Consider the following 17214-nt stretch of genomic DNA (forward strand, 5'->3'; position numbering starts at 1 on the left):
TGAAAGAGAATTCTGATGCTTTCTGAAGCTCAGCCCACGCTGGTGGAGGCTGAGCCCAGCTGGCGTCCCGCCCCCTCCCCTACCGGCTGTGGGGAAGGTGGGGGGGGGCGACGGCAGATGGAATGGGGTCACTGCAGCTTCTCCGGGGGCAGCTGGACAGGTCTCGGGATTCCAATAGGAAACACATGCCCTCAACACAAGTCTGGAAGGGCTTCCTGCTCTTGATGACTCTGGAGTCACTCAAAGCCCATGTGGGGAATCACCCAAGACCAGCCTCTGAACTGCTGTTGTACAGAGGAAAACCTTGATTCTCGGCTCTGGGTTGCAAAGCGCACACAGGCGTCATTCAGGACTGCCTGCGACTTCTGGAAGCGACGGGACTGGGCTGTGGCAGAGGGAGGCCTGTGTGTCTCTCTAGGGCTTAGCTCTTCTTCACAGAAGCTGTGCTTGGCCGCGATGAGGGGAGGTAGCCCTGATGACCCTACCGATCAGCACGTTTTCATATGACCGAGCTCTGGCACAGCTCGGCCAGCGGAGGACTGAGGAGCTGAGTGCTCGTGTCCTGCTGTGGAGTTCTCTCTGGACAGTGGGGACTTGAAGAACACGATGGACGCCTGCTTATTTAATTCGCCTTTGGGCCTCTGGCGAACTACTGTGCATCGCATGAACCTACTCCACATATATATACGTGGTCTTTTGTTAATGTCTAAAAAAAGAAGCAAATAACTGAGAGAAAAACAGCTCATATGACTAATAAATGTTAGCCATCTGGCAATCTAAAAATAATTAAATCCGTAGTGTGGGCACAGCTGTTCTAACTGTGCCATTAACACCTTTTAGTGAACTGAAAAAAATGTGCAATATTTTTTGATTAATTAATGGTCAGTAAACAAGACCAGATTGTAGGTGGATCTGAAATGATACATCAATATAAATAGCCCAGTCAGTAGGCCTATATACATTATCCAACTTTCTTTAAAACCGTATGGCGTTTTGTGAAAAGTCTGTTTTTGTTCTCATCAGTTTGTCACTTTGTGTGTGTCGGCGTCTACACAAGGCAGCACTGGGATGGAAAACTGTCAGATAAGGAGGTACAGATCCGCTGACCGCCCCCAGGCCGGGCAGTTCTGCTTCCCCTCTTCCCAGAGGAGTGGGCAGAGACAGGAGACACAAGTCAATTCACACTCCCCCCCAGCTCCTCAGGACTGTTCATACTGGACAGCCTACAGAAAACTAGCAACTTCCTGAGGAGTTGAGAACTCCAAAGGTCGATGTAGGAATATCAGCAGATCTATTAAAGCTTTGATTCAGAGGACGGGAGCTCAGCTGCCCAGGACTCTGGAGAAGAACAAATGCTCACATGGTGTCTCAAAGCATAAACTGGGATAAAGCCAGAGTTCACCATTTCCAGCAACCTCCTGTACAGAGTGACATGTCGCGTAAATTGGGCTTCAAGGTCATCTTTAGGAGGAACTCCAAGTCTACTGAGCATTCGGCATCCCTGGTTTGAAAACCTGACACCCAGAAGGGAGGTTGGACAGCCCCCCCTGTTTTTCCCCTGAAGGCATACCTCTGTTTTCTCTGACTGTGGTATCTCTCTGAGCCACCTCACCCCTGAGGACAAAATCACTTTTCTAGTGAACTGAAGCCCTACTGTACCCTGCTCTTCAACAGTCTGCACCGACCTCCCCCTTTCCTTTCTGCTTTTTCTCATAACCACATAGTCCACTGTTTCTGCCGCCACTCAGTTCACCTAATCTCCTTCTTCCTTCATGCTACTCCCAGTTCTCCAGTCAGTGCTTCTATCTTCTTCTACTTCACCGACCCTCTCCCCAGCTCTGCAGTCTCCCTCTTCTTCACCGACCCTCTCCCAGCTCTGCAGTCAGTCTCCCTCTTCTTCACCGACCCTCTCCCAGCTCTGCAGTCAGTCTCCCTCTTCTTCACCGACCCTCTCCCAGCTCTGCAGTCAGTCTCCCTCTTCTTCACCGACCCTCTCCCAGCTCTGCAGTCTCCCTCTTCTTCACCGACCCTCTCCCAGCTCTGCAGTCTCCCTCTTCTTCACCGACCCTCTCCCCAGCTCTGAAGTCAGTGCTTCTGCCTTCTGTCTTTCTCACCTTCTCTGACCCTCTCCCAGCCCCTGTGCTCCTTGCAGTCTCACAGCAATGTAAACAGGCTCTAATTGCAGTTTAGTGTTGCTCCAGTGGCACTGTAAGTCAGCTGAAGATTGGAATGAATGGAAGGTGAGATTCTGCACAGTTCATAACTAACAGGGCTGTAAATTGCTCCCTGGGTGTCCTCCAGTGAAGGAGAGAGGATGGCTGGCAGGGCTTTATGTGTTCAAAATAAACTCCAGGAGAAGGTCATTAAGGCTCAGTTAGAAAAAAAAACGTTTAATAAGAGTAAAATTCCTTAATTAGTCTGCAGTGCATAATTTGTGCAGAGAAGCAAGGACACATCATACAGGTTTGCTAATGAGCAGACAAACCCTGTGTTTTTAAAATAAATCCTTTTATGCAGGTGGCTGTCATTACCATTACAGTGACCTAGGGCAGTGTTTCCTCTACTCTGCCAGCTTGGCATTGCCATTTTAAACTATAAAAAGTACCACCTGCAGATTTTTCATGCGCAAGCAAACAGACCACACATTAGAAGCCATCGCAAACTTAAGTGTTTATAACATATTGTCTACATAGGTAATTTACACTAACTAGGCCTACATTAACAGCACAGTACTTAGTAAGAAGCCAGATCATTCAACATTGAAACTCATTCAGACTCACTGAAGGTGCTTTTTATCTTTGTAACATTGTGGGTATCCACGCAGATACAGATGCTAAAATCCCAGGCTTGACCCCCTGATTCCTTACCTGAGTACTCAGGGTGATTTCAGGACCTGGCTGACATACAGTATTTGTGAGGTTGGTAAGGAGGAAGAATAAGCATTACTGATTTACTGTCAGAGTCCAGATTTAAAATGTGCTGCGTCCACTTTTTAACCTCATCTACACAGCCTGAGAAGGTGGACAGTGCTCGATTAATATTAGGTTTTGTGCACCATAAATTTGGATCTCATTGAGATAGATATGAAAGGTGATGCCATGCCTATAAAGAATGACAACACACAAAAAAAAAATGGGACCAGGAACAGAGCCCTGTGGAATGCCAGGTGTGACTAACTTTACTAAGGAGTAACAAAGCCCAGTTTGACAGTAAGAGCAATAACCCTCTCTCATCTGTTCAGCAAGATGGTATGATTAACTGGTTAACAGTATCAATGACATACTGAGGTCTGGAAGGACAAGGCTAGTTAAAAACTGTGAGTCAACAGTCATATCCAGATCATAAGAAGAACTATTTCTGTACAGTGCAGTTTTAAAACCAGACTGAAATGACTCAAATGTCTTTACTGCAGATAGGTGAGCTTGTAACTGAACCACAAAAGTCCACTCTAGAACCTTTATCAAGATATTTATTAGATATTGGTTGAAAATCACCGAGCAGATTGGTGTTTAAGTTATGATTACAGGGAGGTAATACAGTAAGTAAAAAACTGAGGACCAAGGGAATAATTCTAGACATCAATGATTCTTTGATAGCGTTCCTTAAAATGGACATAACACATAAATTGAGTTGCTACTTAGTTAATTTGTTCCCATGGCATTAATGTTTATGAAGATGTAGCTAAAATGTGTCTAATCTCCTGAGCTGATGCTCTGCTGTTAAAAGATTGCCACCTTCACAAAATTATTACATTCATTAAAAATGTCCTTAACACACTTATGAAATACAATTTCTATGACACTTTGATTTTGCAAAAATCTATGATGTACTGTAAGCTGCAAACTTCAGAGCAGCACTTTCTTGTTATTAAAGAGTTTAGGCCTATTGGTAAACATCATAAATAATGGATAGTAAGTTAATTCAAAAACCTGAAAGTTGCATTGCGCGTGTGGAAGTTTTAAATTAAACTGAGAAATGGGGTCACAAAAGTAATTAGGAATTTATCGGAATAAATGTTTCATATAAATACAGTATGTCAAATACTGTATAACAGATTCTTTTCTCTCCTTCTTACTTTGTTTAACAATGTAAGTTCTTGCATTCAGGCAGAAGTGTAGCGGGACTGTTTTCCTGTGTGCTGCTTTCGGTCTCTTTTTCTGCTGGTGGACTTGGGCTGGTGTGCTCTGAATGCCAGTTGTGCCGGGGATCTGACTGTTTTGCTCTCTGTATACTGACATTTGGATCCCTGCAATCTGGTGGAAGGCCTGCTGCAGCTGACTGGGCCAGTTACAAGGTGTTAACACATGAGGCATCATGGTTTACACTGCAGGTAAAGAAACAGCTTTACCTCTACTGCGTGTGCATGCCCAATCAGAGTCATCCTCACTTTAATACCACCCCGAATTCCAGTGCCCCGTGTTATTACATTGTCTTTGGGTGGAGCAGTGGCTCTGCGGCTAAGGATCTGTGCCTGTGGCTGGAAGGTTGCTGGTTCAAATCCTGCAGCCGGCAGAGGAATCCTACTCTGTTGGGCCCCTGAGCAAGGCCCTTAACCCCAGCTGCTCCAGGGGCGCTGTATGATGGCTCACCCTGCGCTCTGACCCCAAGCTTCTCTCCCTGTCTGTGTGTCTCATGGAGAGCAAGCTGGGGTATGTGAAAAGACAAATTCCTAATGCAAGAAATTGTATTGGGCTAATAAAGTGATGTCATGTTATGTTTGTAAGTTATTAGAAATAACAGAAGGCTTGCACTTTCTGATAAGGTGTTGATGCAGAAGGTTGCGTAGCAAATACTGCACAGAGAAACTGGCTCATTTTTTTCACTGCCCCAGGTAAACCCAAATGCCATATTGCTGGGGTCATATCTACAGTGGGAGTGGGGAGGTTGGCATCAGGCTTCCTCACTGAGGGCTGGCTTTGAGCCTCATCTCTCTGGACCTCTGGACAGAGATAGTCTATTTATCTAAAATACAGTAGGAGCACTAACCTCCTGTAAGTACTGTATATGTTGCCATCAGACCTGTTCATTGGGGTTTCAACTGTTTGCAGTAGAACCAACTTCCTTCAGAATTCATGTCTGTAGATACATCCATGACAAACACTGGGACGAGACATCTCTGCACTGGAGGCACAAATCTGCATTGATGGTTCTGCTAGTCTTAAAACTAATAGGAAACAAGATACTTCTTTTCAAAGTTACCACAGGCTAACTGTAATTATACAACTAAGCAAGGTTCCTGATTGCACACATACAAATCAGCAGAAAGCTAGAATGCTGATGTATAAAAGCCACATTTTTAATACTGAAACTCCTAAATTAATTTATCTATGCTGTTCAGACCAAAACCTCCTATTTTCATACACTGGAGCTGTACTTTTGATTATTTGGTCTACAGTGGATAGAACATGAAACTGAATTAAAAGAGGATAAAATTAAATTCTTGAAAAATAGAACAAACTATTTTCAACTATTTCAACTATTTTCAAACAGTATAAACTATTTTCAAGGGGGTCTAATCTTTTCAACCTATGGATAACAACAAATGTCAAGACTTAACATTGTGTCATACTGTACTTCTAACGCATTCAATCATGGATTATTGGATTAATCAATGACTGATAATCCAGTTACCAATTTCTTCCGGCGATCACATCTAGTCTGGTGAGTGGCATAGAATTTGGCAATCGCTAATGAAAACACTCTAAACGGTCCTGGTTTAACACATCCTTTACCAGGAATAGTTACTGGATTAACACAATCTTTGCCAGGAGTAGGTATTAACATGGCCCCCACCAGGAATAGATTCCAGATTCCTGTGGTTCTTGCAAGAAATAGGAGGATTTCAGGATAAACTCTGGCAGTTAAACAGTCTTGTGTTCACCTAATTCTTGTTATTAGCAGGACTATCAGATCTGCCAGCAGCACCTTGACATTACCCACTGATGAGAGTAGCTGTCGATCTGTGAAACTGTAAAGATTAAGGCATTGCCCGTATGTATAGTAGTTTATGTTTCAGTATGGTCTCTCTTCAGAGAACAAGTGGTCAGCCTCGCCTCCTTCTAAGGATTAATTATGCTAATAACATCAGTTATTGACAAAATCACTATGAATGCTAATTAAAACTCCAGTTGAAGCATAAATAACAGCCTCCTGTTAATACCCACTACAGCCATGATTTCAATGACATGTCTAGTGCTTGTAAAAGCTCATTAGAAAATGGATGATCACGCCTCTCGGAGTGCCTTCCTGTCACAGCAAGGAGGTGCTATCAGGAACTATGTGACAGACTCAGCTCTGCTCTACTGAGATTTCACCAAGCCGCCCTTGGGCTCAGAGCCAGATAACACTGCTCCCTAGACAGCAGTGCACTCAGCTCTGCCAGAAGACCAGGTCTCCTGCTGCAGCAGGATTCTGCACTGTCTATGTCTCAAGGGGGGAAACATCACAGTCTAGAGCAGGCTCTTGTACCTGTCAGCCTTGTGACAACTACACACTCCTCCAAAAGATAGCGTGATAACAGCCAGCATACAGTATCGTGCTGACCTTTGACACCAGCCACACAACAGCAATTCATCATTTTAATTCTAAATGTTATAGAAATTCCTCTGTTTCGAATGGATTTTACTCTCTTACTCAACTCAGCTGGACCGCCATGCTAAATAATTGACACATTGTCAGAAGCAGCTGCTGAATACTCATCGGCCTGTATGAACATTTTCTCTGCCCTTCCAGAAAAGTGCATGGAGAATACAAGTCAATGACCTGTCGCCTCTGGAACAGCTGTCCCGGGAAGAGGATAGATGGTGCTTCTCCTTCTCCTTCCCTTTTCCACCTCCAGCTGTGCTGTGCAGGAGAAAAGGCGCCACGCAGATCCGAGCCACTGAGGGCTGTACCTAAAGCAAACGACCACCTGAAGAAGGCTCCACGGCCGAAACGTTGTGTTCTCTTTCTTCTTTTTTTCAGCATGGAATAAACCTATTACTTGTTCCTTTGCGACCATATTCCTGGTGTGCTCTTCTGACAGCCTTTCTCGCTTCATGTATAGATTGCAATGGGAAAAGCCAAGAACACATTTGATCACCTGCACATGCACAATTCATTACTATACCTGGCACTAATAATGTAACTGCAAAGATTTTGCAGATACTCTTGCGGCTCCTAGCAACATAATTATTTTATTTTTTTTAAACCAATGCACAGCGTGGTTATACACTTGCGTGTTAATAAAAACTGCCTGGAGCGCATGGAGTGCAGAAAAAAATGAAAGACAACTCGCACTGCTCTCCTCAAAAAAAGCCCACACCAACATGTCAAATATCGTTGACCGCCAACTGCATTAGCACGATTACTTTCTGAGATGTGATTTCTTCACGTCAAGTATAAGTAAAACCATACTGAAAGTGAAACGTCAAGATCAATGCTAATTAACGACCTGTTCGTTAACACCGGTGTTATGATTTGAAAATCCGACTTTCATGTTCTCCAGCACTACTGTCACCACAGCAGTAGTTTAAGACAGCTGCTACATCTTGTCAAAGATTTTAACAAGGAAGAAGAAATAATAATTAGGATGTTAATAAGGAAGAAGAGACACACAGATTTCCTGAAATGAACGTTAGATTGTGAACAAGCCAGAGACTGGGATAAACAGATTAGATTCTCTCCTTTTCACCTCAAGCAGGCATGAGCAGATTTTGGTCCCAGAGAGTGATACAAGTAATTCCTTTCCTATTTTTTTTAAATTGCTATTTTGAAATGACAGTGCTATTGCACTATTAACTTGCCGAACATGTTAATAAGGAAAAAGGTTTCCTTAAATGAACATTAGATTGTGGATGCAAATAGACTCCGTACTTTCCTTTTCACCTCAAGCACGCATGAGAAGTTTTATGTCACAGAGTGTCAGATAAGGAATTCCTCTCCTAAAATGATTTTAACCTGATATTTTGGAACGGCTGCATTGTGGAACGCCAACATTATTTCAACACTTTCCTAATGCACAGCAAAATGGTGTACGATTGCATTGGGTTTGCAATAATTTCCATGTGATTTTGTTTTCGCCATCAGTGAGGTGTCAAAATGAGCCAACGTACGACCTCAGGGTTTTCTGAAGCCAGTTTAGTTTTGTCTTAAAGCTGCCAAGATGTCTATTCCAGGAGTTCCAGCCTTCCCCAACAGACCTGCAAGCAAGCACTTCCATCTCATGCAGATGGAACAAATCAGATGAAGATGTTCGTCTTGATTAAACAGTCCCCTCGGTCTTCAGTCCCTACCATGAGGTCCAGATACTTCTGCTTGATGCTGACACCGGTACCCCTCAAGTACAGAGCTTCCCTTCATAATGCCTTGATATTCCACAGAACTGTCTCACAAGAGATGAATGCTTGAATTTTGTGCATCATGCTACGTTAACAGCCTATTGCAGTAAATGCACAATACAACCGTAGAAGTAAAAGAAAAATACGTGCCAAGATGCCTTCTCGTAGAGGGCACCTGTACATTACCTTCCGCTCTCTCCCTGCCCTGCCCTTACCTTCTCGCTCATGAGGTCCCAGTGGCGCTGCTTGATGCCCGGGGCACAGAGGGCACTGATGAGGGGCAGGTGCGTCCGGAACTTGTCCAGCCTGGTCTTGATGGAGGTGGCAGCTTTCAGGGGGCCATGGAGCTCTGGGGGGTGCAGCTCCTTCGTCAGCCGGTAGCTGGTCCGCCACAGCTCCTGCACCTGAGGCCAGGAGACACATGGGACATGAGACACTCCTACAAAGCTACATGGCCGATAAACCAGTCCTTCGGGCAGCCACTCAATCAATCAATCACTCACTGCATCAATCAAGGGGCGAAATTTAGGCTCCATATAGCGCCTTTCCGGTGCTTTACAGTCAGTTTATAACACTAAAGTGGAGGGAGAGCTTGATGCTTTTCATTCCATCTCTTTGCAGGCCTCCAATTCCATCGGCACCTGATTTAATTAATCATCTTTAGATTGCTTCACCGATACAGCTGCTTCTATAATTATCCATTCATTGGAAGACGCAGATTTGCTGTGGAATGGAACAGACTTGCTGGGATTGCTTAAAGCTGTAGCAGAGGACAGTTAGGGCACAGCACATGACTAAAGTACACATCCTCAAATTAAAATTCCTTCAAATCAAGCTAAATTCCTACTGGTATTGAGACCCACTGACAAAGGCCTCAATTATACACTTAAAATTCCAAAGCTTTACCACGGAGATTCTAGAATGTCTGGGAACATCTAAGGAAGGTCTCCAGACGCTCAGGAACAGAGGGTCAGAGGTGTGAGTCTCAAGGACAATGGCACAGTAGCAGCAGGATAAGTGGGAGCTAAAGGAAGCAGACAAAGCACACGCACCACTCCTACAAAGCCACTGGCCTTCTCCACAGCTCAGTCTGCAGGCTCGTTCTGCTTCTCATAATAAACTAATATAGGGACTAATATAAGATGGTATTGATCCCTCTGCTGAGTCGGGTCTGTAATGTGTTAATCAACACCGCACCCTTCACTGAGGTGGGGTGGAGGAGGTTGTTGCTACAGCAATCCGATGACTATTTTCCTGTTTTGCTCACAGTGCTGTACAGTAAATGCAGCAGAACAGAGCAGCAAAAAGACATATAGCGTCGCAAAATACTCACGCCCTTCCACTGGTCACCCGTGGTGTTGATCTATAAATGGTGCACACATTTTTTAAAGAGAATATTGTGAATCAAAACGCAAAGGCTCAAACTGAACACTTTTGTGGGTGAAAGAAGAGAAATGCCAACAAAAACTGCGGAGTGGAAATTCCAAACTGAAATACGTCCGTTTCAAAAGCATTCACCTCCTTTGCCGGGGCTAAGCTACTGTCGACTAGTTCAGGTGCATAAAATGACATGAGAAGTCAAACAGTTAGTTGAATGGAATCTGTCTAGAAATGTCCATACAGTTTTGGGACATCATTAGAAAGGGCTGGAATAATTTGGTGCTGTATGTGACATGTGATGTGGCTTTTAAAAATGTGGACGTCTTTCAATATTATTCCATTATTTCGATGTATATCGGGATACTCTGTAGCTGCAGCCTGTTGCAGAACATACTGTATAGGCGCAGCTAATTGCGAGGAATGCACAGTATATCGCACATCATCAAAACTAACCAAGTTGCAGGGCTCTGTTTTTCGCACCTCATTCCAAGCCCAGCTGAGACTTGGCAGCAATAAGCTGCCCCGCGTCGGACTCAGACCCTGCGATCGCCTGGTGCAACGTTTACAGACTCTGATGAACATGCACACTCCCTACGCTGTGCTCAATGTCACACAGAGGACACACAGCCTCTTCGGGTAAATTCCCCGTTCATTAGCAATTTTCATATTCAAACAAATAATAAACCGGGAGCTCCATCTTAATTTATTGCCTCTGGGCTGCCCTTTCTGGATGCTGATCCTCCTCTGTGTCCCCACAGCGTGCTGGGAAGAGGCTGCCCTCGCGCCTGGAGACTTCATTCTGCTGATGTGCCGGTGCTTTCGTGCTCCTTTCTCCACAGCGCAGCTCATTAATACAAACAAGAGTAACTGAGCTCCACAAATTATCCGGGACAGGCTGCAACCCCCCCCAGTCTCGGAGGAGAAGGAAAAATGAGCCACGGAGCTGTGGCAGCTCTCTGGGTGCCGCGGGAGACGGAAAACAACATGCTCAGCTGCGTAGGGAATGTAACACAATACTCTGCTGTTCAGCAATCAGGGATGCCTCCAGGTTTTCAACAGCACCCCTGCAGCTGTAGTATGAATACCAGTCTCCTGCCTGAGCGTCTGCATCAGGCCCTGCATTACAGGCAAAGCTAAGCTACTGGATAGTACCTTGGTTGTTACTGTACATACAGCAGGGCTTTGCATACCACCAGAATGAAGTGAATGAACATGTCTAGGCTTTTAGCCAAAGACAGGATGAGCACAGTTTCTCTTTGCAATGGCACACACAATACAGGGACCTGTATGAGGACCTTTCCGCTCCCTAACGCATATCAACGATATACTGTAGATTCTAGCAGAGTGAGAAAACTAGTCAAGTTCGCAGATAATTCCAAATTCATCCTAACATTTCTACATAGAATTTGGGACTTTGCTAACACCTGGCAGATACAATGCAGACTGAGAGCTACATGCAGAAAAATAAACATAACTACAAAATCTGAAATGAGTTGAGTTTAAGCTTAAAGTGAAATTTTTTAGAAAGGCTCAGGTGTTTATGTTGATATTTTCATCCTCCATCATAGAAAGGATCTCATTTATAATACTGTGTACAGTTCTGGTCAACACGTTACATAAATGATATTGCCGTACTGGAATCATTCCGGTCTAATTCATGCTCTACACTTATTGTTTTATGTTCTACACTTGCAGGCTGGAGGAGCTGAACCATTTCAGTCTTGAACCTGACACAAGCATTCAAGATTCTCAAAGGGTCTGACCAAGCCCAGCCAGCGGACTAATTCAGAAGGAACTATGAAACATGAACCAGGGTATGTCAGAGTAAACTAGATGGAAGTGCACTGAAAGGTGAGAATAGGAGGCATTTCTTTACCCAATGGGTTGTGGGAGTGTGGAACAAGCTACCCAGCCATGTTTTTGAAGCTGTTACCCTGGGTTCTTTCAAGATACACCTACATGAGATTCTTGGATCATTTAACGACGGCCTACCAAACAGGCAAGATGGGCTGAATGGCTTCCTCTCGTTTGTCACTCTTCTCATGTTCTTACATCCGTTTTACTTCAAACATTTCTTTAATATTCACTGGTTTTTTCTCTGGTCTCCTTTAGAGGAGTCATGGTGTAGTAAAAAAAAATTCTGCAAAATAAATTCTCTCAGTATTCCCAGACTGTTTCCAGAGTTTATTTAGGCAATCAAATGCATTTTCCACTGCATTCATGCAACCGTTCTCATCTTGATGAGAAATGGCAAGAGAAGTGAAAGACTTCTCTCACAGGAAAAAAATCCCACGCCTGAATCACGTACATTATCGCAAGTCATGATTACAGTGTGACGAGTTAATGAAAGAAAACAGGGAGGGCACAGTAGATCACATTATTACCCAGCTTTTGCCACTAGAGATCAGCAAGCCAAATGAAATGTTTAAACATCCCATATTCTGGTGACAGCAAGTTGTCTGGCGTTTTACATTTTCACCATTTACTGCATTACCGTCCGACTGTGAAAGAAAACTGTGTGCAATATATTCCAAAGGGCAGTGGTGAATTTTCAGGCAGACCTGCTTAAAACCCTTGAGCTGTAAAGTGCAGAGCTGTCTCCCTCCTGCAGTCTCCCTGTGACCCGGACAAGGAGCCAGTAAAACCATCTTTTTAACTCCGGAGAAGGCCGAAGTCGGAAACTTTGCTCTCCTGGTGCCTCACCTGCTCCTGCACCTCCTGCGCGTTGATGAGGGCCACGGGAGTGGACAGCCAGCGCTGGTACTGTGTGGTGAAGCTCAGTGCTGCCCCCCAGAGGCGCTCGTAGGGCTCCTTGGCCCGCTGCAGCTCGGCGATCTCCGGGTAGGGGCTGAGAGAGCCCGTCTCCAGCAGCGCCTCCTCCTGGTTAATCCCTTCCTTCTGAGAGAGAGATAGGACACACACAGTCAGCTGGAGGCTACAAAACTCTGTACCGAATTCACAAGGCCTTGAATGATATGGGTTTCATCACAAAACATCCAAAAGTTCCTTTGCCAGGCTGCTCTAAAGGGTCCCCTCAAGTCACTCAAGAACAATGTTCTGAGTCTTCCTAATGCCATTTAGCTTGGTATTCCATTAAACTGCATGACCTGGTCATCAGGTCATCATTGCTCGCATCAGACTGATCTTCAGTTCTTTAAAAAAAAGTGCATGATTTAAGGAATTAAGATTGTAGTTAATTTACGTTTTACCAGGTATAATTCCTGTGTTAAACAGTAAAATACTCTCATGCTTTGATCCTTCTCGTAATATAGTGTTCTGACAATATTTTATATATGATTATATCTAATATGACTTTATAATGTTGCTCCATTTTCTATAACTATTCTAGGTGAAAATATTTTCCTAGAACATATGCGAACCCTGCTGATTAAGTATGTTGATTGTTTAATGATAACACAACCTTCCCTAATAAGCTGGAGCAGTTCTAGATATTCTATACTTGATGGAAGAGATAACAAAGCAGCCTGGAATGGAGTCACCTTTCTTTTCAGGCACCGCACACTTTGTATTTTTCAAAGGGTGGGGAGGCTCTTTGAATTCCGTTTTTTTTAAAAGCTAGCTCCTAGAGGTTTATCCTTGCTTTACCTTGGGATGGGGTTACCAGACTGGGAAAAACATCTGCGAACAAATGTCTTTTAACTCTTATTAAAATGGAAAGAAAATGGATGTATTCAATGCTCTGCTCTCATCTTAGTCTCGGATCTATGCACAGATACGTCAGTGTCAATTTGCCGTTTCCTGATGCCAGTGCTGGACTGGCTTGGAACAGTCTGTTTCCCTTTCTGTAAGGACTGGTGAGATTGCTGCCAGCCCAGACAGATCGATGCCTGAGTCATACCCTGCTGTGAAAATTGTCTTTAAGATCTAGGCTCTGCTCCTGTCTTGCACAGATGCTGTCAGAGAGCTGACCAGGGGCAAAGGCTGGCGAACAGGCAGACGATCTTTCTCACAATTGGAATGAATCTTATTAATTACAGTACATCCCGTAGTTAAGTAACACAGGGAGACACGGAAGGAAGGCAAGCTTAAGTGAAATCTTAACTCAAGGAAACATTTATGGGAAAACTACAAACCAAGGCCTGGCACTGACAAAATACCAACTGGGATCAAATGAGTTTATGGGATCAAATGGGCATTTGTAATATTGTTTGAGAATTTTTTTAAAATATGGTTTAGTTTCAGTAATTAGTTTTAGTGTTTTTAACTGGGAAGCAGTTATGTCCCATTAACCCCCAAACCATGGACCTCTAGGTATTGGTAACCACATAAGCATGATGGGCCAGATGGCTTATCTGCATATTTTTACTTTGTTGTGTTCTTCTCAGTGGTTTTAATGCTTTTAAACAAAGGCTTTGTGAGAGAGTGGGACTTTTAATGTGCCATGACGTGGAATGGCAATAGACCTGACAAACCCCCAAGCAGAGTGAAACCAAACCTGTGCTTGTGGCACGGTTGATCACGCGCCATTTAAAAAGACAGCCTTGACTGGGAAACTTTCTCACTTCCATATATTCTAATCCAAGGGCTTCTCCATTGAATTGCAAGACCCTGAACTGCTCTTTGTATATTATTCAGACCATGCAGCTGAAGATCACTTAAAGAAAGTAAGGGCTGGTTGAAAGGAGATTTGGGATGGGTGGAATGGACAGCCAATTGCCTATCCTTTTGTAACCAGGGATTCTTGGAATCTGAGAAGCTGACTCGCCTTCCTAATGGGTTAGACCTGCTGTTTAGCCCTGCAGAAGCTGGTTTGTCCATCTAGTCCTGACTTCCCTTGTGCATCAGCCTCTTCTAGGGAGACCCAAATGGTGAGGCTGAATATTGCCATTACTAATGAGTTGATATAAACAAGGGTTTATTTGATTTTAATAGGATACAGAATCCTATTAAAAGCCATTTCTGCTGTGTGACATCACAGGTGCAATGCTGGTTTGACGTGCCCCGACCTCCTGAATGAAGCCCTGAATTGTCCTGCTGATGTCTTGTAATTGTTCCACGTAGCGTTGAGCCTCAGCCATCCTCTCTTTCCGCTGGAACCCCTTGATAAGAGCGGCAGTCTCCGACAGACGGCCTGCCAGCGCCCCCTGCCTTGCCCGCAGTCTCTGCACAGCCTGGTCCCGCTGGCGTTGCAACTGCACTTCACTGGAGAGAGAGAGAGAGAGAACCCCCTCAGCCAGCTGGTATTGAAGCTCCCAGTTTGGAGCCACACCAACACCAACCAGACTCAAGACAGCTCTGGATCCTCACCACCGATCAGAGTCAACCAAATCACAGAACAAGCCAAACAATATGAACTCACTCGGACACAAAAACTGGAAATGCTACTGTACAATACTGAAACAGATCCTGATGAAGTCAGTTGCTACAGCCTGGGCATAGAAACTGGGTGACATAGTCTGACTTGGCTACCCAGACTGCAGAAAGGAATGGAGACAAAGATTCGAATTTGACAAGTATTCATCCCTTTAAATAGTGACCTAAAACCCAGGATTTCCACACCTGCTAGAATCACAGCAGTTATCATTTCAACCAGGGGAGGACACTCAACAGAGCTGGCAGCTTAGTATGTGGCTGATTTCTTACCACATCCTGAGAAACAGAGTGAACCTCTCAAACAACAACAACATTATCAGATCTAGAAACAATGGATAGAAGACGAGGTGGTCTGAGAGGCAAAGGACAAAGGGGACCTTCTGGAGAATTGCTCTAGTTAGTTCAACATCCAGAAAGACAGCATAAGAGACTGTAAATACAGAGAAAAGGAGGGAAGGAAGAGCAAGAGGACAAACAGGCAGAGAATGTGGAGACAAAGCCTGCCAGGTGCAAGGACTTTGTTCTAATCAATCTTAAAGACCAGATTCTAGAGAATGTTTAAAAGAGCTTGCTACTCTGTTATTTCTGTTATTTCTTGAAACTCTAATTTCCTCTGTAAGGAATCTCTGGGCTAAAGACGTTCTCTCCTGGTGATCGATGCATTTTTAGAATAGGGTGACAGATTCACATTAGTTTTGGAGCAACTGGAATTTTCATAGGAAGATGAGATTCATCGCTGGGTTGTATTCTGTTTTATTTAGGACGTGGATTTAACTTTTTTTTAAGTGTTATATGGGATTTCTGAATACTAAGTTAGCAGTCCGGGTTTTTCTGGGTGGTCAGACATAGGCCTCTGAGACGTCTTGTCTGTAAATTGGATATTTTGAAGGTTTCATTGTGAGTTGTGTAGTTTGTGTTATTTTTAATAAATATTTGATCATCTCAGTTGGCCTCTGATTTATTATTCCTTTACCAGTGGTCTGCTCATGCCAGATAATAATGAACTCGGGTGCCTCAATTATACCAAGCACTCGGTAATTGTTACTGCTTTGGCCACACTGTAATTCCTTGGTCATGCCAATAAAGCTCTCTGAATTGGAATGTGAATTTGGGAGAAGGAGAGAACGATCAGGAGAGCGAGTGAGAGAGGGTATCGCAGAACGACAGGATAGAGAGCGAAAGAGACTGACAGAGAAAAAGGGGACAGAGAGAGACTGTGATTCTGAAAGGAGGAGAGAGGTTGAGTGTGTCTGAGAGAAAAAAGAGCGAAAGACAAGGGCAGCAATCAGAGGAGGAAGGTTTCCTTCTTATCTAACTGCAAGTGCTAGCTGCCGGTTTACAAAAATAACATAAGTGTAATCAAACTATTCCAGCCTCCAAACCTGGTGCTCCTCCTGTACTTTATTTATTGTTCATTACAGAAGCACCGCCTCAGATTCAAGACACTGCAAATTGCCACTGAACTTAGCAAGACAAACAGGTGCATCACTAAACACACTGGCATTGTTCCACCTATTTATCCTGCAATTTTCACAGTGGCCTTGCAATCAGTTCGGCCTTCTTCAGGGACCCACCTGCCCCACAATACCTGCTACTACCCGAGGCAGCAATGTGGAGTAGCGGCAAGGGCTCTAGACTTGTTGTAACTGGAAGGTCTGGGTGGGGAAACTGCTGTTGCACCCTTGAGTGAGGTACTTCACCTCTAGTAGACCAGAGCTGCGTAAACTGGGTTACAAATGTAGGATTTCTCAGGACAGAAGCCCAATAAAAACAACTGATAATACCCCGGCCATTTTGCTGTCAGCTAGCTCGTTTCTCACTAGAACTGAATTTTTCTTGAAAGTCGTGCCAAGTCTCCGACCATTCATTTTTGGGGAAGGGGGTGGGAGGGTTAATTGACTTGGACTGGGAACAGAGCCCCGGAGAGACTGATCCTTCTCTAACTGGCATTCAAATTGGCAGGAGCCGTCTTAGCGCAGTCTGTTAATTCCTGCAGGGTTAATCGCAGCAACAAAGGCCAAATCGCCTCTTAATCCCTGGGTAAGAAAAGAAAAATAGCCAGCGTGCCTGTAATAGCCAGGGGGAGATTTACTACATCCACCGCTTCCCATGCAAGACAAAGAGAACCTGTCAAGAGGTCTCTCCACGGCTGGGTTATCTCCTCGCCCTCTGCACAGGCACA

The 17214-nt window shown here is 44.3% G+C and overlaps 1 protein-coding gene across 1 annotated transcript in view; it reads right to left on the minus strand.

Annotated features, from left to right (window-relative positions):
* The window catches only part of LOC148829855 (dynein axonemal heavy chain 3-like), a 112652-nt gene that overhangs the window by 83237 nt on the left and 12201 nt on the right, over nucleotides 1-17214 (minus strand). Inside the window, exons 5-7 of the mRNA XM_088922626.1 lie at nucleotides 14666-14861; nucleotides 12402-12596; nucleotides 8534-8722 (exon numbers count right to left, since the gene is read on the minus strand). Coding sequence (XP_088778752.1) covers nucleotides 8534-8722; nucleotides 12402-12596; nucleotides 14666-14861 — 580 coding nt within the window. The remainder of the gene's footprint in view (nucleotides 1-8533; nucleotides 8723-12401; nucleotides 12597-14665; nucleotides 14862-17214) is intronic.

This window comes from Atractosteus spatula, chromosome 8 (genome assembly GCF_055471065.1).
Source record: "Atractosteus spatula isolate fAtrSpa1 chromosome 8, fAtrSpa1.hap1, whole genome shotgun sequence".
NCBI classification, from domain to species: Eukaryota; Metazoa; Chordata; class Actinopteri; order Semionotiformes; family Lepisosteidae; genus Atractosteus; species Atractosteus spatula.